The sequence below is a fragment of the Cervus elaphus genome, chromosome X, assembly GCF_910594005.1.
Source record: "Cervus elaphus chromosome X, mCerEla1.1, whole genome shotgun sequence".
Lineage (NCBI taxonomy): Eukaryota > Metazoa > Chordata > Mammalia > Artiodactyla > Cervidae > Cervus > Cervus elaphus.
In genome coordinates, this window is record NC_057848.1 from 155,633,568 (window position 1) to 155,658,964 (window position 25,397).

General features: G+C 36.4%; 1 protein-coding gene across 7 annotated transcripts in view; it reads left to right on the forward strand.

The window, feature by feature from the left end:
- BCLAF3 (BCLAF1 and THRAP3 family member 3) overlaps positions 1–25,024 on the forward strand; it is a 51,320-nt gene extending 26,296 nt beyond the window's left edge. For 2 of the 7 annotated variants that reach the window (XM_043895827.1, XM_043895828.1), the window contains 8 exons: positions 905–1,080; positions 2,590–2,704; positions 3,414–3,477; positions 4,938–5,053; positions 10,627–10,741; positions 12,616–12,711; positions 15,130–15,285; positions 23,971–25,024. In XM_043895827.1, coding sequence (XP_043751762.1) covers positions 905–1,080; positions 2,590–2,704; positions 3,414–3,477; positions 4,938–5,053; positions 10,627–10,741; positions 12,616–12,711; positions 15,130–15,285; positions 23,971–24,000 — 868 coding nt within the window. In that variant the 3' untranslated portion in view covers positions 24,001–25,024. Of the gene's footprint in view, positions 1–904; positions 1,081–2,589; positions 2,705–3,413; positions 3,478–4,937; positions 5,054–10,626; positions 10,742–12,615; positions 12,712–15,129; positions 15,286–16,496; positions 16,616–23,234; positions 23,263–23,970 lie in introns of all 7 variants that reach the window. The other 5 variants (XR_006339812.1, XR_006339813.1, XM_043895830.1 and 2 more) reach the window with 5 other exon arrangements.
- The last annotated feature ends 373 nt before the right edge of the window (positions 25,025–25,397 follow it).

Sequence of the window (25,397 nt, forward strand, 5' to 3'; positions counted from 1 at the left end):
GCTTAATCTCGGGGATGAAAAGCAAAACAAATGACATCTATTGTCTCAATATCATGACACCTTCTGCATAGAGGTTTTGCAAATATTAATATTTGTAAGCTCTGAGCCCCTTTGTTTGGCATGAATAATTGTTATATGTCATAATCATGAATTTATAATGGTACTTGAAGGTCAGGAAAGTGCTTAATGAGGAAGTTATAAAGATTCAGAAAGTATTAAAATGGTAAGATGGTTGGGGTTATATTATAAATTATAGTTATATTATAAATGATAGTATATTATAAATGATAGGATATATTTAGGGTGAACAGTATCATTGCTTCTCATGATCATAATTTTGCTAACAACTAAGGCTATTTTCTGAGAGTTCAGTGAGACTTTGTAAGTGATTAAGCTAAACAGAATTTGATTTCAAAATACTAGTCTCAGCTCATTACTGACATAGAGCTTTAAGGATTTTTATGAAGTCAGAAATATTATTATGTTTGATATCAGCTTGTAAAGAATGGTAGTATTTCAAGGTAGTGTCAGCTTGCTGGCTTTATAGTTTTATGGACATTTGGGAGTAGAAAATAATCTGATTATATTTTGCATATTGAGTGTCTTCAATGCCATGCTGTATTTTTTGAAGTAAAAATTGTTTAGCTTAGAACTTTGAAGATTTTATTATTAAAGTGGCAAATATTTGATGATCTCTGATTTGAAAAGGAGAACTCAAAACTGTGTGCCTACTATAGCTATTTTTTCCTACTCATTATTGTACATGTTTATGGCATACAATTTAGTGCCTTAATTATAAGAAAAAATAAACATTTTAGTTTTATAGTTATCTTGATTAATTTTAATAAGTTATTTTCTCAGTGAATAGTCTCAAATTTAGTTAAACATTTACAAATTATTCTAGGGTTGCTTCTAGCTATTCCACAGAGAGACAGATGTCACATGATTTGGTTGCTGTTGGCAGGAAAAGTGAAAAGTTTCATCCAGTGTTTGAACATCTTGACTCAACTCAGAATACTGAAAACAAACCTACAGGAGAATTTGCTCAGCAAATCATAACTATAATCCATCAAGTTAAAGGTTGGTATATTTCCCACATACATTAGGGATAACGCAAAAATAATGTACTGACTTTTCACAAGATATAGGTAAATATCTGATATTGTAATAGTAATTAATATTTCATTATAAGTTAGATCATTAATTAGGAAATCTGTTGAAAGTAGCACATATTAATTCAAGCCAGTTGTTCTTTTTATGTAGTTCCAATAAGCTGGTGCTTCAACTCATAGTAGATTGCAAGTTGAAAATTATAAAAGAAGAGGTTGGCTGCTGCAAAAGACAGGTGTACTGAGAGCAGAAAGAAACAATAACTGATAACCCAGTAGAAAGGAGGAAATAACAAAAGCCAGTTATGAAACTCAAGAAACTCAAGAAATCTGGAAGTGTAGGTCATTTGGTCATATTCCTAAAGCCCCCAAGGGCGTTACTGGGACTTTGTGCCATATGGGTGATGCTAAGTGATCAGTAAAAGACTCCAGTATTATTTGTTTTACTTTATGATGTCAGGGAATTGCATAATAAATATTTTAAAGGTTTTCATTGAGCTGTGTTTTGCTTTTGCTTCTGGCCAGTTTCCATTAATTGGAAGATTTAGTCATGTAGAATAATTTTCTTTATTGATGCTGTGTAATTAAGGCAGTTTTGTGTATTATAAGCTAGGATCTCTCAAGAATTTCAAAATTTTAATTTTATATTTCTTACTCGATGATTGTGTTGATCTTTCTTACCTTCTTAAAACATTTTGCAAATGAATTATTTTCTCTGCAGCCCTCAAACTAAGGCATATATTTACTTTAAAGGATGCAGTTTGAAACAGTTCACCTTCTCAATTCCAGCCCCTCTCACCCAAAGGAAGTGTGGTCCTTGGCAAAAAGAAAGCTGGTATTGCAGAAAAACCCAGGAGATTGTCCCAGAACAGGAACAGTACATTAGGGAAAAGGATTGCTAAAGTAGCTTTCTCATGGGTCAAGTGTATTATCTTTCTCTCTATTCTGTTCAAAGCTTGTAGCATAGCCACTTTGAGAATGTCTTCATGAACTCTCATTAAGTAAAATGGTGTTAGGAAGCCTTCTGTGATATGTAACCATAGCATTTAGCATTTGTTCAGAATTGTTTTGATGTTTTAGGGTTGTTTTGGGAATTATTTTTGCTCTAAGTGAACTGTAGAGCTCTATGCCAGCTTTACTTCCCACGTATAGTAACAGTGAGGAAGCTCTTACCTTGGAGAAGAAAGGTCCTCTCTTTGAAAAAGCCAATGTTTTTTTTCCCCCTCTGGCAAGTAAGCAGGCATGCCAAATAGGAACAGAATCTTTGCATTCATAAATCCATTTACTGTTGCTTGAGTTTGGAAAAACATGTGAGCACTACACATTAGTCTGAAATAAGTTTAGGTCCCATATTTTTTAAGAGAAAGCAGGTTGGATTTTTTTTTTTTAGTAGTTCCTTACTCCTGTGCTTATTGTATATATAACCTTTTAAGTGGAATCAGTTTTACACTGAGATAAAACTTTTTGTTTCCTTTTGCAGCAAATTATTTTCCATCACCTGAAATAACACTGCATGAGCGTTTCTCAAAAATTCAAGTTAAAAAAGCTGCAGATGTAAACGAAACTAAGTTGAGCTCGGATCCAGAAATTCACAGGTAATGACTGATTATTGTACGCCCATATAACTCATGGGAATAAGCCTCAGAACAGATGTGGGAACATGCTGCCTGCCTCTTGGGTTTACTGTAGACTCTAGAACAGCATTTCCTGCCTAAAATAGGACTGACCCAAACAGGTACTAGGCCAGTGCACTTTGATAAACTAGGTTCTATTAAAGCCATGACTAGCATTGTTTAAATGTGTAGGACTTTGAAATTATTTACCTACCTAACTTTGATTCTGCTGTGTCTATAGTAATTGCCTACTGAAGTTATCACTGGAAGAATGAAAGACAGTTGTCGAGCCATTGAAATCATGGGTTGCTTCATGTCCTCAGAATTGACTGTTTTGAGGGCAGCCGGATGAAAACATATGTCTTCTTCTGCTGGCACCCGTCCAAGCAGGTGGTGCGCCCTGTCTTGTGAGCTGAGTTGAATCAATGTTAGAATGCAGTAGATCACCGGAGCCAAGTTTAAGGTTACACAGACTAGTGATTTGAGAACTACTAAGGCTTCACTGTGATGTTGTTTACAGGATATGTGTCCTGGGAGACTGCCACATAGATGAAAAACCACCTGGTAGCAGATTTCTTTTTCTTCCTTCAAGACACACCAGCTTTATTTCAAATTCCATTCTGTATTAATGGAATCGAGGTATCAGTGTATAACATAATTATTTAATTGTAATATGCCTTTATTATTTTAGGAGAATAGATATGTCTTTGGCCGAGCTTCAGAGTAAACAAACTATGGTATATGACTCAAAACAGGTAAGTGAATATGGTTTTTGATGGGGGATTATCTTATTGTTCACAAACTAACGGGAAAGGGAACTGGTCATTGGGAGTAGAAAAGGTAAAGTGGGTGAGGAAAGATGATTGAGACCCAGGAATCTGAAATTGACAAAGCTCTCCAAGTGATTCTAGTTTTCAACCAGGTTGCAAAGAGAACACTGGCAAAACACAAAAATATTCCCTAAGAGAGACAGTCCCTAAGGATTTTACAGCTTTGTAAAATTGACATAAAATTATAGTGTTTAATATTCATCCCAAAACTTCCCACTGTAAATCTTGCAGAAAGTATGTTTGATACCCTTTTTTTCCAAAGCAGTCATGTGGGATATATTTTTAAGTTGTATGTGGAATGCATAAAGGAACTTAGTTTCATTCGATACTGCCCTTCTGTTTACTGAAGATTATATGAAAGATTCTATGGAATATGAACTAACAAAATAATGAAAATAGTACTTTTTTTTATTGTTCCCACCCCTGCCACCTCCCTCTACCCTCATTTCTTTGCTAATTAGAAAAACTATCTTAACTAGCCAAGGGGGAAGAAAACTGGCTCTTGTTTTAGAAAAAGTATATCAAGTTCTAAAAAACCTGCTAATTATTCATTGAGAGTGAAGAGTTTTTGTAGAGGAGAGATTTTAATAAATACATTTGTGATAAAATATATAAATAATTTTTTTCACGTGAATGGTTACAGTTTTACTGAATTTACAGAGATAGGTTAGTTTATTGAATCAATGATATTTTCAGGAAATTTCTGTTAAAATACTATAACGAACTTATAGGAAATTTGAGGATTTTTTGAAATTACCTCTAATTCACTTATCACAAAGTATTATTTGCTTGTCTTTCCTTGCAGTCTTATGTCTGGAATTTTAACATAGTCACTGTCACAGTACATGCAATTTTGGATGCTTTTTCTTTTTACTTAAGCTATAATAACATTCCTTTTATGTAAAATCTCTCAACTCCCAATGACCTTTTTATAATTGAGACTTTGCAAGTTTTAGTAAACTTTTCAGTGTTTTTCCATGTTTACTTCCACATAGTCTATATCATCATAATTTAAGTGGTTGTACATTATTCCTATGACTTAAATTTACCATAAATTTTTCTTCCCTTCTCCTTTAAAATTTTTTCACACTTAAGTTGCTTTCAATTTTTGGTTATTTTTCTAATAAAACATTTTGAATATACTTGGATAGATAGACTTTTCTTTGGCATAGAGGCCCAGAAGTCGGATTCCTGGTTCAGTGTTATGAACTCTTCTGACTGTGTTTTGTCAATTGTCTCAGAATACTTCTATCAGTTTACACTACCATTAACAAGATGAGTGCAAGATAACTTATTTAGGACTTTAACTTAAGGTTCTTGTTCAATACAGTCTTTGTGCAACTAACAGTAATGTGAATGGTTTGTCTTCTGTCAAAATTCCTCAGACTCTGGTCAAAATAATAGATCCAAATGACCTACGACATGACATTGAAAGAAGGAGAAAAGAACGGTTACAGAATGAAGATGAGCACATTTTTCACATAGCTAGTGCTGCAGAGAGGTAATCAGTAGATGAAAAACATCCTCTTATCAGAGAGCTTTTGGTTTTAGCATATTTTCCAATTTTGTGTGTGTGATGGTAATTTTCACTTTAGTGTAGGGATTTAATCCTTCAAATCCATGTCATTTGTTTATTAAAATGTTTCAAAGTTATTCAGTGGTCATCATGTGCTGTTTCACTGAAACAATAAAAATTATGGGGTAGGTGAGTATTTGAGGTCTTTGTGATCTAGAGAGAAGTGTAATAGCTTTTTTAATATTAGCAGAGCAAATACCAGCAAATATATGGACTATTTGGCTCAAGCTGATTGAAACTCTGACACATTCTGCCTTTTAGATTCTTGTATTCTTTGAATATTGCAAGATTTCCTGAGGTTATTGCTATCCTCTTTCAGAACTCTTCATGGATGTCTGTCCATGAAGCAGAGGCAGGTGTAGTAGATATGCAGAGGAGACCTGGGTTTGAATCCTACCTCTGCCAGTTTATAAACTGTTTGCTCTTGGGCAAACTTGCTTAGTTTTTGGAGCCTTTTCCTCTATAAAGTCAGAATAACCAATTTATGTTGGACAGGTTAGAAATATCACATGAACTGACACATGTGATGTACTTAATGCCATGAGTGGCAAATTGACTGTCAGTAGATCCTTGTTTTTCGTTCCCCACTGTGTACCTCTTTTTAGGGCTTCTGAGTGTTCTAGAGTGGTCGCAGTTAATCTCTAGTTCTGAAAACTATGTAGAACTCATGGCAACTCTGGGACCCCATATGATTATGAGGTATAATTGAACAGGACAGAATTTCCAGTTCACTCAAGGGTCCTTAAGTTATTTGGATCTCCCAGAAAGTGGGAATGTGTGAATAGAAAAGGCTGGTGCTAATTCTATTTCCATAGTCCTTAGTTTCAAAACTTAATATATTTGACTAGACTTTTAAGTCATGTCTATGGGTAACTAGGTCAAGATACTGGAGCTTGTTTAAAACTGGAATTGAAAAAAAAAACTGGAATTGATTCTGACAGTACGTTTGGGATTAATTAAAAGATAGCAAAGCTGCGTGTTGAGGCATATGAAATAATTGAAAATAAAATAGTTAAAATCTTATCTCTTGGTGGGTGATCTCCAGTTTCCTTTATGACATGGCATGACTGCTCCTTAGTGACACAAGCTCTGTCATGCTTTTCTTGACTCGGCAAGTGCAAGAAACTCAGGGTACCAAGAAAAAAGGGTTTTAGAACAGATTTTAGATAATCAACATATTATAAAGACCATGTGAGGCTTCAGAATATATCTTTACCCTTTGAGGTGGTGAAGAACTTGAGCAATGGAGTTTGACCTGAGTTCAATACCTGGCTCTGTAGATACCTAGCTGTGTGACTCACCTTGGGCAAGTTACTTAATCTCTGTTTTCTTCAGCTGTAAAATAGAGATAAGAATTATATTTACCTCATGGTGGTGGTGAAGATTAAGTAAAGTGATGCATGTAAGCTGCAGAGTAGATAGTCAGCATTAAGTATTATTAATGTTAGCTTTGAGGATAGCATTGTGTGCAAAAATGTCTTCCGCAAGATGTGTTTTGCTGGATCTGTTGAGCTGTTTTATTTGTATTAGATGGCTGGTGTGTCTTGGTGGAGCCATGAGGATTTTTTTTTTTTAGATATTACTTACCATAAAAGTCACCCTTTCAAAGTGAACAATTCAGTAGTTTTTAGTATAATCACAAAGTTGTGCAACTGTCACCACTATCTAATTTCAAAACATTTTCATCACCCCCAGAAGAAACCCTGTACAATTAGTTGTCACTCCCTATTTCTTTATCCTTCTAGCCCCTGACAGCCACTAATCTACTTTCTGTGTGTATGGATTTGCCTATTCTTGACAAAATTGCAATTATATAATATGTGTCCTTTTGTGACTGGCTTCCTTCATGTAGTACAATGTTTTTTGTTCCTCCATGTTGAGCATGGACTTCCCTGGTGACTCAGTGGTAAAGAATCCATCTGCAATGCAGGAGCCGCAGATTTGATTCCTGGGTTGGAAAAATCCCCTGGAGGAAGGCATGGTAACCCACTCCAATATCCTTGCCTGGAGAATCCCATGAACAGAGGAGCCTGGCAGGCTATAGTCCATAGGGTCACAAAAGTGTCAGACACAACTGAAGCGACTGAACACACACACACACACACACACACACACACACACAGACACACACACGTTGAGCATAAATAATCCTTTTCTGGCTGAGTAATCTTCCATTGTATGGATTCACCACATGTTTATCACTGGTTGATGGTTATTTGGATTGTTTCCACTTTTTGACTTTTGTAAATTATGGTGCTGTGAACATGTGTATGCAAGTTTTAGTGTGGACATAGGTTTTCACTTCTGTATATACCTAGGATTGGAATTGCTGGTTTGTATCATTACTGTGTTTAACTTTTTGATGAACTGCCAGTCTGTTTCCATAGTGGGTGCACCATTTTACATTCTCACTATCAAGGTGTGAGGGTTCCATTTTCAACACATCCTCACCAGCAGCTGTTATTGTTCATCTTTTAAATAAGATAATATAGAACCTTTAATCTCTCACTTTTTCCTAATTCAGTTTCCTTGTTAACATAAGAAAAAGTTTTTATTTTATCCTTTTATAGAAATTCAGTTTATTGAAATTGACCTCACTAATATTTTTGCATAAACCTTTTTAATCAAGTCAGTGTATAGATTTCCATAGAAATTAAGAAGAAATGAAATATTACAAAATTATAAGTCATAGGATATAACTGTTTCTCTCCTATGCAGTTTTTTTCCCCTTAAAAGTTGTATGTAGGCTCTATGTGTGTGCTCACCACTGTATCCCCACTGCCTTGGGCTCAGTTCATATTTGTTGAATGAAAGATTTTCCAAAGGTGTAGACAGGACAGAGACACTGAAATCATAATGCATTTAGATCTGGATCACTTTTTATTCCCTGATACCTTAAAATCTTTCCCAAGCAAGCAAATCTTTCACACCAGGGCATTCTGTCTCATCTCTAAGACCCTACTGTTCTCTGTCTTTTCCTACTTCCAACTGGCTTCTTACCCTAAAATCTCTATGTCTCCTCCTGACACACTATTTCTCCCACTTGTCACCAGCATTAATAAGTTCCCTATAGTGTCACTGAGGTGCTGTGTTAGAGGGGTGTGGTATGTGTGTGATAAAGCAGATTCAAAATACTATCAGAAAAAAAAAACACAAAATACTATCAGGTAGACTTCATGAATCAAACTGCCTAGATTTTCTTTTTATCTAGGCAGGTTTTAGAAAACATCAGTTTTCATTTTTGCTGTTGTAACAATCTGTATCTACTGAACTAGAGTTAACTTTGTAAAGATCTTTTATTCATATATTCAGCAAATATTTATATATTAATGTCTGTTTTAGTCACTGTTCTGAGCACTGACTTAGAACACTGAATTTTGACTGTTTTAAGTATAATATTCATTGGAATTAAGTACATTCACAGTGTTGTGCAGCAGCCAACACCTCCAGAACTTTTTAATCTTCTCAAACAGAAATTCAATACAAATTAAACAGTGACACCCTATCCCCCTGACTCCTAGCCCCTCATGCCTATATTGACATCTCTATGAATGTGCCTATTTTGAATAGTTCATACATATATAAATAGAATCATGCAATAATTTTCCCTTTCAGTCTGACTTATTTCACATGGCATAATGTTTTCATCCATGTTGTATCATGTACCAGTATTTCATTAAAGTAATTTATTCCTTTATAAGGCTGGATAATATTCCATTGTATGGATATGCCACATTTTGTTTATTTTTTGATGAACATGTGTCTGTCTTTTGGCTATTGTAAACCATGCTGCTGTGAAGACTGGTATTATCATATTTTTGATTATAGCCATCCTAGTGGGTTTTAGGTAGTTACTTGTAGTTTCGACTTGCATTTCCCTGATGACTAATGTTGTCATACATTTTTTTTACATGCTTTTGTGTGTGTCTTCTTTGAAGAAATATCTATTCAAATCCTTTGCCCATCTCTAAACTGGATTATCATATTTTTCGTATTGAGAAGTAAATTCTTTTTATATGCTGGATACTACCCCTTTATCAGATACATGCTTTGTAAAGAGGATTTTTTAAAGTCCATTGTTTTGTTTAAAGTAGTGGTAGTACAGGTATGATTACTGTTAATATTTAGTACATTTCCTGTCATTTTTTTTCTGGGCATATATGTGTATATTTTAAACAAGTGAAATTATCCTCAGTATTTTATTTTGCCCCTTGCTCTTTTGACTTATTATCTTATCATGAGCATTTTGACAGAATAAAAGGTTTCTTGACATTTTAAAAAATCCTACGTGGCTATTTCATGTCAGGTTCCAGGATCAGAGCTGGGACTATAAAACAAGCTAGCTATTGGCAGTGTCTCCTCTGAAGAAATTGTACCTTGCTTGGTGAGAAGGCACAGCAGTAGTTACAAACGCAAGTGATACTTGTGAAGACCCCAAAGTGCTATATGTGCACAGAGCAGGGGCACCTAGTCCACCACAGAGGGGACTGGGAAAGCCTTCTTGGAACAGGTTCAAGTGGGGCTCACTCTTGAGTTTGATCTGAGTTGGAAGGAAATTGCAGCAGAGGAACTGGATGGGCCAGCGTGTAGAGGCAGACGATTTTGTGGTGTGTTCCAGGGGTCTCGTGGAGCTGATGTTCCCACAGCTTGGTGTGGGTGTTGGGGAGGTTAGGATGAAGCAGCTGGCCAAGGCAGCAAGGGTGTGACCAGAAGGGCCTTGGTGGTCAGTGAGGGGGACTGTGGATTTTGTCCTTGTGTCAGTGGGGTCCTGTAGCAAAGCTGCAGTGAGGCCGAAGCTGTGAGCTATGTTTGCCACAGAGCAGGAAGGGTCTGAGGAGCACTGTGGGAGAGGCGGGATGTGACAGAAAGAGAACCCCTTGAGGGCTCTGGGAATGAGGCCAGGGGTCAGAGGAGAAGCCAGGGAAGGACCTCTGTCCCAGGTAGAGCTGGTCAGGAATAACCCTTGGGAGCCTCCAGAACTCACTTCAAAAGGAGAGGGGAGCCAGAGTACAGAGGCCCCAGCTCTACCAGTGAGAAGGCCGAAGTTGCTCACCCGTCTCTTCTCTGGAACTTTAGCCACTGAGTCTGTTGGCCCAGGGGGGGCTGTCCAGTGCTGCCAAAGGCTCAAGAGCCATGGCTATCTTCCCTCAGAAAACATACAGTCTATGTATGATTTCAAGAGTTACAGCCCTAGGAAGCCTGTCCTTGGATTCCAGATTAAGAACCCTGGTCCTCAGAATACTATTTTCCCCTGTTGCTAACTTCCAACTTGGCTAACTAACGTTCATAGAAAAATGAGGAAATGAGGGTTTTAGCCCTCGTAACTATTATTTGTAATTTTAGTACCGATAGATAATTGAGTTTTTTGTTGTTGTTGTTGTTTTTTACTGTCATGCTGATTTGTTTCCGAAGGATGTAATTTGATTTCTCTTGCTTATTTGTTGGATAAACATATCCAAACTAATAAAAGATTCTTATTTTCTCTTTCATTTTATTAGGAGTGATCAACATTCCAGTTTTTCAAGGTCAAAGGATACTCATGTTGATGGATTCCAAAAACCTACATCTATTGAAAAATCAAATTTTAGAAAATTTATTCAGAAACCTTACTCAGTAAGATTGTATTCCCAACTTTTTTATTTTTGTATGTTGCATTTTCCTTCTCACATGTATCTTTAGGTACATGGACCACCAATGTTTTTCATGTTTGTAATTGTTCATTAATAAGTATTATGATTCTGTTGTTCAGTGTTAAGATTCTGTTAAGGCTTATAGTTATGACCAAATAAATGATCATCTCATTTGATTTAGCAGGATTTTACTGCATGTATTATAGAACTAGGTTTCTTAAATTTTTTGGAACAACTTTATTAAGGCTTATTTTACATACCATAAAATTCACCCAGGGAAGGCATACAATTTAATGATCTTTTATTAATTTACCAAGGTGTGTGCCATCACCATAATCCAGTTTTAGAACATTTTCATTACCCTTATTAGATCCCTCAAGCCTGTTTATTTATTCCTTGTTCCCACCCCCAGCTAACAACTAATCTACTTTCTGTTTTTAAAGATTTGCCTTTTCAAAGGGCAGCTCGCAGAATGGCATCTGCCTTCCATAAGAGCAGGCAGGTGACAGCTAGAAAGATGGAAGCAGTGTCTATTTGTAACCTAATCTCAGAAGTGATATCCCATCACTTCGACCATACTTAATTTGTAAGAAGCAAGTCACTAGATAGAGCCCACATTCAAAGGCAGTAACATAGGGGCCTGGATACTGGACTGTGGAGATGATTTGGAGCCTCATCAGAAGCCGCCTGGTATAGTCTTCCCACTGGCCCCTTCATGTACAGAATACACCTCCTCCCTCTCAAGGTCCTCTGCGGTCTCATCTCATTACATGTGTCTTTTTGCACTTATTCAAATATATAGACTTAGTATAAACTCAAGATGACTACTTAGGAAAAGGATTTTATATGACTTTTCTTGAACTGGGGAGAGAAATAAAGATGTGAAAGAGGAAAATTTGTGAAAAGTAGACTCCATAGCAAATAGAATAAATAGAAAGTTATGACTATTGATTTTGGAAAAAGAAACCCATCTTCAGAATGGGCCCATCTTCTGTGTTCCCATTAAAGGCTTCAAGTTCTTTGTAGTTACAGTCTTAATACTCTGCCTTCTGGAGAAGGAAATGGCAATCACTCTAGTATTCTTGCCTGGGAAATCCCATGAACAGAGGAGTCTGGTGGGCTATAGTCCATGGCGTTGTGAAAGAGACACGACTCAGGGACTAAACAACAACTATAAACATTAAAGCAACTCCTAAAATAAAACAAAAATTGTATTGATAGATAATAAGTGGAAAAATAGAGAATATAAAAATCACACACACACACAAACATTCTGCTTTCTGATACTTTCTTAGTCATGGCAGGAGCATCTACTTAAAGCAGGAGTATGAGTCAGCAACACCTGCCTCCTACAGCATTGAGAATTTATGTTCTCAGTCAGTGGGAACTGTAGCAATTCCTAGTAATAATGGGTTTGTTTCTCTTCTGGATGTCTTGAGTAAATACTAGATTTACAGTCCCATTTTCTAAAAGTCACAGACTGTGTTAATGCAAAAGTGTGTATTTTGTTAACGCTTCTCACATTCATGAATTGAACTAGCCCTTCACAAACTAGCATAGGTTACATGAAGGAAGATGTGTGTGTGTTCGTCAGCTAAGCTACATGCTACATGTTTTGTGTCCTTAATCCCATGCATTTAAAATGTATATTTTGGGGGACCTTCCTGGGTGTCCGGTGATTAAGACTGCACTTCCAGTGTAGGGGGATGCGGGTTTGATCCCTGGTCGGGGAACTAAGATCCCACATGCCATGAGGCACAGCCAAAAAAAAAAAAATTTGTGTATTTTTTGAATGTTGAACTTTTAAAAATAAAATTTTAAATATATTAACCCATACTAATAACTTTTTTCATGCAGAATTATCCTGTGCAGAGAAAAGATGTCATTACTCACAGACCATTTGAAGATGAGGAAAGCCATCAAAATACAAGAGGCTTTAGAAGACCTTTTAAGGTAGAGTGCTATTTTCCATCTAATTCCTGCTTTAGGTTTTTGCTTTAGAACATAATGTTCTAAGTGTTAGTAAATTAAAAGCTCTTTATGTGATTTTTGAAGTAATAGCTTTAGTATTTCTGGATTATAGTTAAATGTAATCAGTTTAATGATGACCCCTTTCCTCAGAATTTGATTTTCAAATATATTTTACCAGTGGAACCCTTTTTCAAATATTACATGGAAACTCAAATACATAAAACAGATCTAGATGGAGTGGCTCTAGGTGGAGAGGCAGACAAGATCCTGCCCCTTTACCTCTAAGATGTAATCACATAGTTATAGAACCTTCTCCAGGATTCACCAATTAAGAAACCCTGCCCTTAGACACACAACCCTCACAGGTCTTCCAGATCATCAGAGAAAGTCTCTGGTCCCACATGCTTTGTTAAAACATATTTCATTGCATTACGATTACTTGTACAGCTATCTCTGATGTCAGTGTTACTTTTAATCAACTGACATGTTTGTTTTTCTAGAACAATTCATGCCGCAAACATGGAATAAAAATTACAGTGCAAAGTATTATATTTCTCTCTCCTTGCTCTCAGAAGTTGGGGTGCTTTTAAAATCCATTTTGACTGAATTTCCTACCTATGATAAATCCTTTTTTCATATTTTTCCACTCAACAGTGTCTCTTTCCCCTCCCCTAAAACAGAAAAGAACCTGAGGTTTTTTTGGTGAAAGTAGCAGGCAGTTTGGCTAGAGCAGTTAGTTCACTAGGAGGAAGTTAGTATGACCAGAAAGGTAGTGTAAATGATCTCCAGACCATAGACCAGGAGTGTACTTGAGTGATCTTCTATTAACACCTTGGCTTCCTAAGTCAAAATTTCTAGATGTCAAAAGATTTTTTTCAGTGGGAGTAACACAATTTGTAGCCATTGCCTAGATAAAAATTTTAACTAATGTTTCATGTACCTAAAAGCATGTGTGACATTAGGTTTTCAAAAATAAAAAATAGGGGACTTCACTGGTGGCCCAGTGGCTAAGACTCCACGCTCCCAATGCAGAGGACCCGGGTTCAATCCCTGGTCAGGGACCTAGATCCCACATGCTGCAACTAAGAGTTCTCATGCCACAACTAAAGATTCCACATGCTGCAACTAAAAAGATCCCACATGCCATAATTAAAAGAACCTGCTTGCCAGCAATGAAGAGTAAAGATCCCGAATGCTGTAACTGAGACCCAGCACAGCCAAATAAATAAATATTAAAAGATAATAGTTAGGGCCATAGAATGTTTAAACATGTTTCATATCATCTTTTAATCTCTTGAGCAGTGAGGTATAAAACTAAAAATGTAATGTCTGCATAACTCAGAGACAGTGTAGGAAGACTTTCAGATTTAAGTGTTTCTTACATGTTGCACTTCTCATTGGTTATATGTACTTGATTGTAGTAATTCTTCTAAGACTTGTAAGATCTATTTCCTGTTATCCATTCTCCTTAAGGGAAAATCCTTTAACATTAAAAGGAGATGAAATAATCCTTCCTAAGAAAAGGAGCTATTTCATTAAAATTTACTTTTTACGTAAATTGGACTAATTCAGAGTCAGATAGTAATCACCTTATTAGATATGTAAAAATGGGAATGTAAATCACAAGATTAGCTCTGATGTATCAAGTTATAATTCTGTTTTACCTGAAATTGTTTGTAGCCTTAAGAAAATAATAGGCCTGGCATAAATACTTTGTGATAAACTCTTCTTCATTATGCATAATATACCCATTTGTGAACTCATGGTAGAAAGAGGAATCTACTTAATTTTAAAAATTACTCCTTTGTAAGATACCAGTTGTATATTTCCCACATGGGACATACAAATACTCGTTGTCCTCTATGTCTGTTATAATACTGGACAGTATACAGGCCAGGAAATGTCTTGTTAAGTATAGCTCTTATCTTGGATATATGTGCAGTAGTGGGATTTTTATGGTAAAGAAAGATTGACTCAAAACTACTGACAAGGATAAAGTTAAGAGAGTTTTTGATTCTCAAATAGATGTTGATACTTAATATCTTCCTCCTCCCATTTCGGATTTGATATATTTCACTATGAATCAGAAAAATAATTCTGAAATTTTTAAAGTTGTGTTTTTCTTAGTATGGTAAATTTCAAGAATTAAAAAATTTAACTTAGTAGTTTAAAAAATTCATTTTATATAAAATATTTTTAAAATTATTACTACAAAATGAACTAAGAAGCTAATTTGAGGAAAACATACTTTATTACCATCATTAACCTTTTCCCTTTAAATACCTGTAATACCTAGAATTAAGGGCAGCCCTAAGTTCCAGACCTTTTTTCCTTTCTTATACTAATAAAGTAGATTTGGAAGCTGTAGTTTTAACATTTAATTATTTTTTTCCTTTACAGACCAACTTTAGAGGTGGCAGATTTCATTTCCAACATAAATCAGACCTAGTACAGAAGAGCTTGTACATTCAGGCTAAATATCAGCGTTTACGGTTCGCTGGTCCAAGGGGATTTATCACTAATAAATTCAGAGAAAGATTACTGAGGGAAAAAAAGGTTAGTTGGATTATTATCATTTAAAAATGTTGAGTGACTTTAGAACTCCTAAAGTATCTATGTTTAATAGATAAATTCAGTTTTTTAAATTAAATTTTGACCTAAGAAGCAGCCTACATATCAAAGTTTTTATTGCATGATAGTTGAAGAAAAACTTAAAGGAATAATGGTAATAGATTTGTGAGACCACTTAATTTTAAAATGCCTTAGCTGTTATACCTCAAATACTTTAAATATGCCAGCTGTTTGAACAGTTTACTTTAGAATTTCTGTCCTATGGTTAATCTTTGAAATGGAAATTTGGGTAAAGACTTAGTATCTGATACATTTTAACCTAATACAATGTGAATTTTCTAGGTACCAAAAAATACTGAATTGACTACATAAAAATGGCACATAATTACAAAATACACTAACTTTTCTTTTTTCCCCATTCGTTTTTTGTGATAAAATACATATAACAAAATTTGCCATTTTAACCATTTTTATACAATTCAGTGGCACTACTTATATTCACAGCACTGTGCAACCATCATTACTATATGCTAACTCTTACTATTAATAAAAAGTTTTACTACTTGATAATTTGGATTGTGTACTCTTTAGTTGTGGATTGATTTTATTTAAACTTGCCATGTTGGCATTTGAAAATGCAGCATAACTATATAAAAATAACTTTTACAAATATTTGAAATGAGAACAATAACATTTTACTGTTATATGAGGTGTGTTTGTCAATTTTTGACTCATTTTTGTTAATAATTTGGGGCTAATACTTTCTTTTGAGAAGTAGATATATATCTAATGTTACTATCAAATAATGTAGTTGTAGCTTTATAAATTTTCTAACCTTCAGTGTTCCCATAAATATTCATGCTGATAAAGCCTTTACACTGAGCTTACTTAGTGATTTTAGTAAAACTTATTTTTCAAAATAAGTAGACCAGTAGAATGGAGTTAACAGTTGATTTTTTTATTGAAGTTTTCAAGTTGAATAGTATCTTCTGTACTTCTCCCACCCTTCAATTTTAACTGACTACCTTAAAAGAGGTTTTTAATTTCACTGTGTCTATCACTCTTAGTGTTATGAAAGCTGTCTCTTGTTTAAAAATGGGAGAGTGACTGAAGTCATTTTCCCCTCTCATACACTTCCATATGTTGGATCAAAGTGCTGCTTCTCTTCCTGTCTCATGTGACAAGTTTCTTTGCAGCAGATCTTCTAGGCATGCGTCCCCAGTCAAAGGTGGCAGCCTGGCTGTTCTCAGGGAAGCTGGTCATTGATCCCCACTCGAGAAGGAAGGCTGAGGCAAGCCTTTTCCTCAATTGCAAGGTTGGGTTTCATGTACATAGCATGTTTGTCTTTTGTTAGCTCTGTGCAGAACTTTGAGTGTTAGCTTCACTTAGCTCCATTTTTACCTGTGTTTTTTAGATGATTTTGGGCTCCTGAGTGCTCACTTGACTGTTTGCCTCAGCCTGCAGTGTCTGTATGCTCAGTGAACTTGCCCAATTTCCTCATCCTTTTCTTTGCCTCAGCTTGTTTCACTCCTGCTGGCCACCATGTTCTTCCAGACCACATTGCCTGCCAGCTTCACTTAACAGCCTGTAGAAACCAGACATCAAGCCTTCATCTTAGGACATAACAAGTTTGTCCTGGAAAGAGCCACAACCTGCTATGGGTCACCAATCTTTAGGGCTTAGGTTTTTTGTATTATCTAGGATGTAGCAGTTGTAGTTAGGGTCCCAGGCAGATCGTGGCTTCACCTTCTTCTTGCATTTCACTGCCAGCTGAGTGCTTTAGAAGTTGTCCCCATACACTAGATTTTTTAAATAAAACAGTGTCTACTACCCTTTTTTTGGGCCTGCCATTCTGGATACTACTTCAAAGATGTTTGTGTAGTAGCTACTTTGACATGAGCTTTTCCAGCATGGCTACTGTCAATGCCTGCAAGTCATAGCCAGACTTTGTATAGATTTTTGTTTGAACTTAGGTCCACCTCTCTGAGCATGGCATGAAATCAAGCACCCTACTATTAGCACCCTTCTTGACAGTTGGGCTCCACACTCTCCTGAACTTTAGGAAAAGGAATGAGGCATCACAAACTGCTCTGTTTCTGTCAGGGTCTGAACTGAGGTACTTAAGACTAACTTCGCCTTAGAAATGTCCTAGTAGTATTGTGCTACTCTGGAATCCCATTCCATAGTACCAAGTGGTAGTTTAGACCTAGTCCTCCATTTTACCTTGACTTTCATACCCTAAAGAAAAGAAGTGAAGTCCTGGAGTCTTTGGTTTCTTCCAGTGTTGCTTCATCCCAAGCTTTAGCATTGGGGATGGGTGGGCGGGCGGGGGTGGTGGGGGGGACTTTGAAGCTCCTGCCCTGGAGAGAAACCTTAATCCAGGCAGCATCTGTACCCTGCTTTGGCTTTTTTGCCCTACTAAGGAGTTCGTTATTTTCGTTATTAGACATCCAGCTAGATTAAGGATGCTTGGTTAATTAATTAATCTAGGTGTCTTGGAGCTTCTTGATTCTGAAATTAGATATGAACCAGTGTATTTGCATATGCCTCAAAGTCCACCAGGAAGGTTTACAGTGATCTTGTCTGGATTCCTCACTCTCCGACCATGTTGAATTGTCGAGGCTTATCATTCATAGCTTGACGTTCTTAGGTTCATCTGTAGTACAGTCTGGTTACTGTGCCATCAGACATGTGCTTCTTGTGTCCAGTACCAAACAGCTTCAAGGAGGAGTAGGGGAGATCCTTGATGTGCTCCTAATATATTTTGTCCATTTACCAGAACTGTCATGGCTTCCCTAAAACTACTTTAGCTTCCTAGCTGCCTACAAAGTAGTAAGATTCCAAGGCAGTGTTAGGAACATGCAAAACTAAAATGCTTCCTCCTCATTCATCATGCACTTGTCATATTAACCCAATTCTGGCACCCAAATTCCATTTTATTATGTTTCCTTTGTCTTGGATTCTGTGCTTGGGCTAGAATATAAGGAGGTAGGAGAAGTGTCTGTTACCCCCTGGAAAGAGACTTTTATCCACTGTCATTCATAAGTGCCCCCATGAAATATTCTCTGCTCATCATAGAAAGTTTCCAGAAACTCTTGAGGATCTGTCTGTCTATGTACCAGACTAGGACGGAGAAGCTATTCAGAATTCATGAAGCCCTCTCTGGGAACTTTGCCTCTGAAAAACTGCATTTGGTCAGGAAAACATGCAGCTCCTCAGCGTCCTAAACTCCAGGCATCCCCAGGTACCTCCTGTCAGCTCGGTGCCTACCAGAGCTCTTCCGAATGTGGATAGGAAGAGGGGAAGGAGAGAGCAGAAAGAAACACTGTGGGGAGGAAGCTAGAGACCAGGATTCATGGCTTTGGGGGTTGGAAAAAACCACAGGGGTCATGAGGTACAAAGATAGAGCAGGAACCAAGATCAGATGAATCAACAAGAACCTATTGTGCTCCTGCTGTATCCCTTGAGTTGAAGGATGCTGGGGCACAAAAGAAGTAATGATTGTGATGCTTGCACAACTCTGTGAACACACTAAAAACCATTGATTGTATTTTTAAATGGGTGAACTGTATGGTATGTGAATTATATCTCAAGGTGTTAAAAGTTAAATCACATTTGCTCTTCTCCCCAGACCACTGATTTTTCCTCAGGGTCTGTAGCTCTCACAGCTAGCCAGCCAGGCTAGAGACTTGTCCTCCTCACCCTCCTAATTCTTTGACTACAATTGTCCCAGGTGTTCCTATTTGTTTAACTCATCTATTGCTCCAATTCACTGCATGTCATTCCACTCTGTGGATGTCTTATTTATTTCAGTGATTTTCAAACTTCTTTTGCTTACATACCCTAAAAGTACAAAAAATTATCTACCTCCCTGTACATATTTAGGTTGGTATCTAATACTTTTTTATAATAATTTTAATTTGTTAGATAGGATATAATTTATGGCATATTATAAATAGAGAATCTTAAGTAAAATTGTTACATCATCATTTTAAATCTCTTCGGTGAACCTGCACACCACAGGAATTTGATAACTAGCATCCATTTTTTAAAATACGCAGACAGGCTCTTTTAACAAGTGAGAAATACTACATCATTCCTTTTTTTTACCTTGAATTTGGATCCCATTTGCCCCATAGACTTTTATCTTTGAAAGTCTTTTAGTGCTCACCAAATAAAATTTGACAGATAATATTAATAGATTTCTATGACTATTAGGTTGGATTGAATTAACATTACAGCCAATCACAATATTATAAATATATTACAGATTTTGTTAAGTAGTGATTAAACAAAATTTTTATTGGAAGTGCATTTCTCTTTTCAATTAGTTTGTGTTCATAGATAAATATTACGTATTACTAGAGAATGTATAGGATAATATTGTTCAATTATCGATTCTAATGTATTTTTTCTTTTTGTAGATATAAGTCCTAAGAAACCTTGTTTATAGGATTGTATAGATGGAAATGAAAGGACTTTTATTATAGCAGTGCCACTGAGTTATTTGGACTCACTCTGAATTATAGGCCAGAAAATCACTTAGTGATCTGTTATCAAAAAGTATTTGAATATTCTTTTACTGACAGGTTGATTTTGTCCTCCTACAGTTAAACTAAGGCAAAGAAATGGAAAGCATCTGACTTGCAGAAGTATGATCTTTATTACTAGCTACTAGGGTTGATTCACTTTCTTGACACCATCACCAGTATTTCCAGGCGCCACTTTTTGGGGGGAGGGGCCCCAGGTGATGCAAAGTACTAAGATTCAGGATAAGAAGGTGTATCTTTCTAGTATAAAAAGGAAGGGAATCAGCCTTAACTAATTGTACAGGCAGATTAATTTTGGAAAGCAAGCATTGAGCATTTGAAGGTCTGGAAATTAATCCCCTCCAAACTGTCTGTATCCACATACACTCTGGAAAATCGTCATATACCCCTAAGAGTATGTGTTACCCCAGTTTGATGATAGCTGACTTACTTAACCACGCCTCTGTTGATGACTTAAAAAAGTTAAAGTCAGTCATGTCTGACTCTTTGTGACCCCGTGGACTATACAGTCACATGGAATTCTCCAGGCAAGAATACTGGAGTGGGTAGCTGATTTCTTCTCCAGGGAATCATCCCCACCCAGGAATCGAACCCAGGTTTCCTGCATTGCAGGCGTAGGATGTAATGTTGCTGTTGATGACCTAGGGATAGTTTACAGGTTTTCTTTATTTCTGTAAAGCAACTGAGCGCATTGACATTTTGGTGTCTTGCCATGGCTTCGTTTTGCCTCATTTTTGTTTTCACCAGAAGCACATGAAAGGGCCTGTTTACCTATGCCTAGCCAGCACTCCACATTATTAATCTCTATTACCCGTTGTCAGTCTAAGAGCAGAAAATAGTTCTCATATGCCTTTCTTCAGTTACTAATGATGTGAGCATATTTTTTATGTGTTACTGGTCATTTGTATTTCTTCCCTCAGTTTTCTTATTTCTATGCTCTACCAGTGTTTCTGTTGAGGGTTGGTACTTTTTCTTACTGCTTTGTGGGAGCTTTTGATTTACTGAGGGCATTAACCTGTCATGCATTTTGCTGCTATTTATTTTATGTTTGTCAGCTTTTATGGTGGCTTTTACATTACCAATCTGGTAAATTTTCATGCATCTGTCAGGTTAATCCTGTATGGCTTTTAGATTTCATATCATGTTTGTGCTTATAAAAATACCTTACTGTGTTTCCTTTAAGTAGTTTTATGGTTAATTTTTTCAATATATAAATACTTGTTCCTTTTAGAATTTGTTTTTATGAAACAATATAGGGTCAGGATCTACTTTTTTTCCCAATGGATAGTCAGTTTTTCTAACACTGCTTATTGAGTAATTTGTCCTCCCCCCTCCCCAACTGGAAATGCCACCTTTGCTGTGTGTTGCATTCTTAGGTATTCCAGGGCTTTTCGAGGAATCTTTGGAGCCTCTAACTTGCTTGCTTGCTCCTGTCCCTTTGCTAGTAACACAGTTAATTGTCCCAAAACATAGTCTGAGTCATATCACTCTTGTGCAAACATCTTCCAAGGATTCTGGTGCCTATTAAAGAGACCAGACTTGTTAGCCAGGTCCAGCTCTAAGCTGCCCTTCTAACCACATTTTCCCATGTGCCCTCTGTTTTTTGGAGCATAATATGTTTCATGTATCTTTATCTTTGTTCATGCCGTTCTCTTAACTAGAAATTGCCTCCAGATCCCCATTCTTTCCTTATTAAACCCCCTCTTTCCTTTTAAGATCCACTGTAAAGTCTTATGAAAGCCCCCTCTTTAGCTCTTGCTTCATTTGGTCTCTAACTGTTGCTTCTTACCTTTCTGTTTCCCCAAATAGTTGATCAACTCCTTGAGGATAGAGGGAACCTCATTAGTGTCATGTCTCCCCCTACTACCTTTCATACAGTCTGTCTTTTAAAATGCTTGTTGAATGGAATCTAATCACAACACACACAAACACATACACATCTATAGCTCTAAAAAGTTAGCACACAGCAGCAGTTGTGTCAGTGGTCCCGAGTACCACCCCAGGTTCAGTGATTCACTAGGAGGAATCAGAGGATGCAGCCTGTGGTGGCACTGGTAGCTGTGGTGTTCAGCGGAGTGCTGTACAGCACAGTCAGCACAGAGAGGTGCATGGACAAAGTTCAGAGGACAGGGGGTACAGGTTTTCAAGAGTCCCATCCCAGTGGAGTCACACAGGATGTGCCTGAGACCCCAAACAGTGAGCTGTTTGGGGGCACGTGTGAAATGTTGCCAAGCAGGGAATCTCGTTAGAGACTTAGGGCCCAATGGTGGTCATGTAGGTACCCCCCGCCAGGCACATAGCACATTCCAGACTCTGAGCTAGAAAGCAGATATTCAGCATAGACCATGTTGTTTGCACAATTTATGCACTCATCAATGGTGAGAACCTCCTGAAATCTAAATTGTTAGATGCCAGCCAAAGTCCAGCTTTATAAGCAGGCCTTTCAAAGGATAGTGGTGAGATATGCTATATTCACTCTTTTCTGCACAGCCATATTTTTGAAGAGCTTGTTTCCACAGGTGGAAGTGCCTGAAGAGAGGTGGAAAAGATCAGGATGTTAGAAATGGTCAGGGAGTATATGCTAAGTACTGTGATTTCTACTGTCTTTACCGAGGAGGGAAGTTGGAAGCTCAGTCTTGGAGAGCAGGACTTAGAAGCAGCTACAGCCAAAGATCCATTTTTGTCAGTAGAATGTAGAGTTGGATAGAGACAGGAGTGTGCAAATTATAGAGGACCTGGAAATCTGGGTAGAAAAGAGAGGACATGAGGTGGTGGCAGTAGGACGTCTTCCTAGACTGAGGAGGAGAAAACTCTGTCTGAGGTTGAGGGCTTGGTGGGCAGGTTCCAGGAGGAGGCACAATGGAGGAAGACCAACAAGGAAATACTTGCAGTGACACAAGTGTCAAGTTATGAACACCTCGACGAGGGTGGTACTCACATGTCTAGTTCAGCATTCTACTTAACATAGGTTTTCAAATAATTGGAAGAATGTCGGGATCAGTCTGAGAGTGAGTGTAGAAGAAGCCATGTCAGGGGTGAAGGTGATGCAGAATAATTATACATTTTTACAAACAAAATGTTTCAGTTGAAGGAGTTTTTCAGTATTACAGTTAATGTTTATTTTTAAAGTTGTTAGTAGGCAGCAGATATTTGAAGATCAATGTAAATGCTATTTATATTATATAATGAGTAAAGAAATAAGATACAGTGAACTCTGGCTCTATTTAAAGGAATGATGTTGACAAAAATATATATGTATGTATCTTGAACATTTCATTAATCAAAATAGAAGAATTTTCTATCAGTACTGTTTTTGTTTGGAATTAGACATTTCCATACGAATATAAGTGCCAAAAAATAAATCAACTTTTAAATTTCTTTCAGTTTTAATAATATAAGATCCTAGTAAAAGGTAAGGCTATATGTATTAATAAGTTTTTTAATGTCCCAGAAAAACATGCCATTCTACCATTTTTGCTCTTTTATTAATTGCATGGTCCTGTGTCCAGTTTGTGGTTGGTAATTTAGTATTTTGCATAGCATCACAATATAGAATTCACATTTGTTAAGTCGTAGTCTTATTGTTATTGTGAATTCCTTTTCCTGTGTTTATTGAAACCATACATCTTCGTACAATGTAGGTAACCATCCAAAAGCAAGAAAGCTTTAACCCCTCTAATAGCTTTCTCTGCTGTTATCAGTTAAGCTAGAAGAGTCCATGTAGTTTTAGAATTAGATGCCATATGATGACAAAGATAAAGGTTGTGTGCGTGTCATATTGGGGTCGGTTTTTGAGGGACTAAGGTTTAAGAGTCTTGATTTTTCTTTCAGGGATGTCCCCAGTGAAACTCACCCAAGTAGCTAAATGCTATTTTCATTAACTTACTAATACTAGCCTATTGAGTGCCATATATTTTCTTTGTCCTACTGACACCATTTGATAGCTGCTTTGATGTGTTTTGTTGTTACTTTCTGTCTTTGGCAATATATATATATATATATATTATAAGTGGTAATAATTAAAATATTTTGAAAATTGGAGTGTAAACAAAATTCTAGCTCAGATGTTTGAACCGACAATTCTTTTGAAGACCGTATTTCTCCTGTTTTCTCTCAATAGGAATATACAAACATTGACCCAGCAGTCTAATCGGAAATTGTTATAAATGGAAACGACACTACAGGACGACATTTGGGAGCATCTTTTTATCAAGAGTTAGAATTGGCACTAAAGCACTAATACTGTAACTTTCTTGATAAAATAATTTTATTTTTCTGTAGTGGAATGCTGCAACTTTTTTACACTTAACAATTGCTTTTAAATTACAGTATTCAATTTAAAAGTTGTATTAACTACAGCTTCTTTTGCAAAAAGTCTCAAAAGGGCATTATTTGTTGATGCATTTTTCTCTGAGCATGGTTTCATAGAGAACTGAGTTATATCCAGACGTTTCTATGTTGAAAGTTTTGCTTATGAAATAAAAACAAAACAAAGTATATGAATTGTATAGTGTCTGTACATGAAAGAACTTTAAACAGTGGCCTTACATAGCAATTTTTATATCAGATTTTTCTTTTTCTGATGACATTTTGGCTTACAACTTGAAGTTTTCTTAAGCTTCTAAAGATCGAGGTCTATATAGACCTTCATACATTTCATATTATGACATAAGAAAGCGCAAAAAAGGTGCTTCAAATTTTCCATCAGGTAGTTATGAGTGCACTGAATTTTTAGTAATTGGTTCATTCAGTTTTTTTCCACAATTATTTGTTCTTTTCCAGTTTCAAAATGCTATTGTGGAAAATACATAAAGGTTTTATAATCTATATTCCATCTTACTTTCCCTCAGGGTAAGCTTGTGCATATCATATTTTTAAAGGCTTTTAAAAAATTGACAGACAAAAATCTCATATTTGGAAATTGTACTTTACTACAGCATTACACATTTTGCAAGCACATAAAGTGTTTATTTTCAGTTCAGTTGTATTGAGTACCTACTATGTGTAAGATAACATCGATGAGACTTTCAATGATATTTTAAGTCTCAATACCTTGTTTCTTTGTTTCCTGTTTTCTGCTTAATAATAATATACATTCCCACTTACATTTTTGTCAAATGTTTAATTGTAACGAAATAAAATACTATTGCTCCTTCTGCTTGAAGCAATTACTTGCCAGTTTGTGAGAACATTAATTTCGTATGAGAATTACAGCCCTAGGTATGACCTGTTGATGTTTAAACCACTGCTCTGTACTTAAAAAGACCAAACATAATATACTAAAGGTTGAGAGAGAAATTGGCATTCCTGGTTGAGCATCCCCTGGTCACGTTTCTTTCTCACTGGTTTCACAGACCTCAAGAGGCACTACTATTCTGTTGGTGGTTTTGCTGCTTTTAAAATCTGATGGGTTGGCGAAATCTGGGTAAAGCGTACATAGGATTTCTGGATCATTTCTTATATCTACATGTAAAGTCAATATAAATTTCAGTTTTTAGAAAACCAGCCATAATCTTATCACAGAAAACTACTGTAAATATTTTGGAG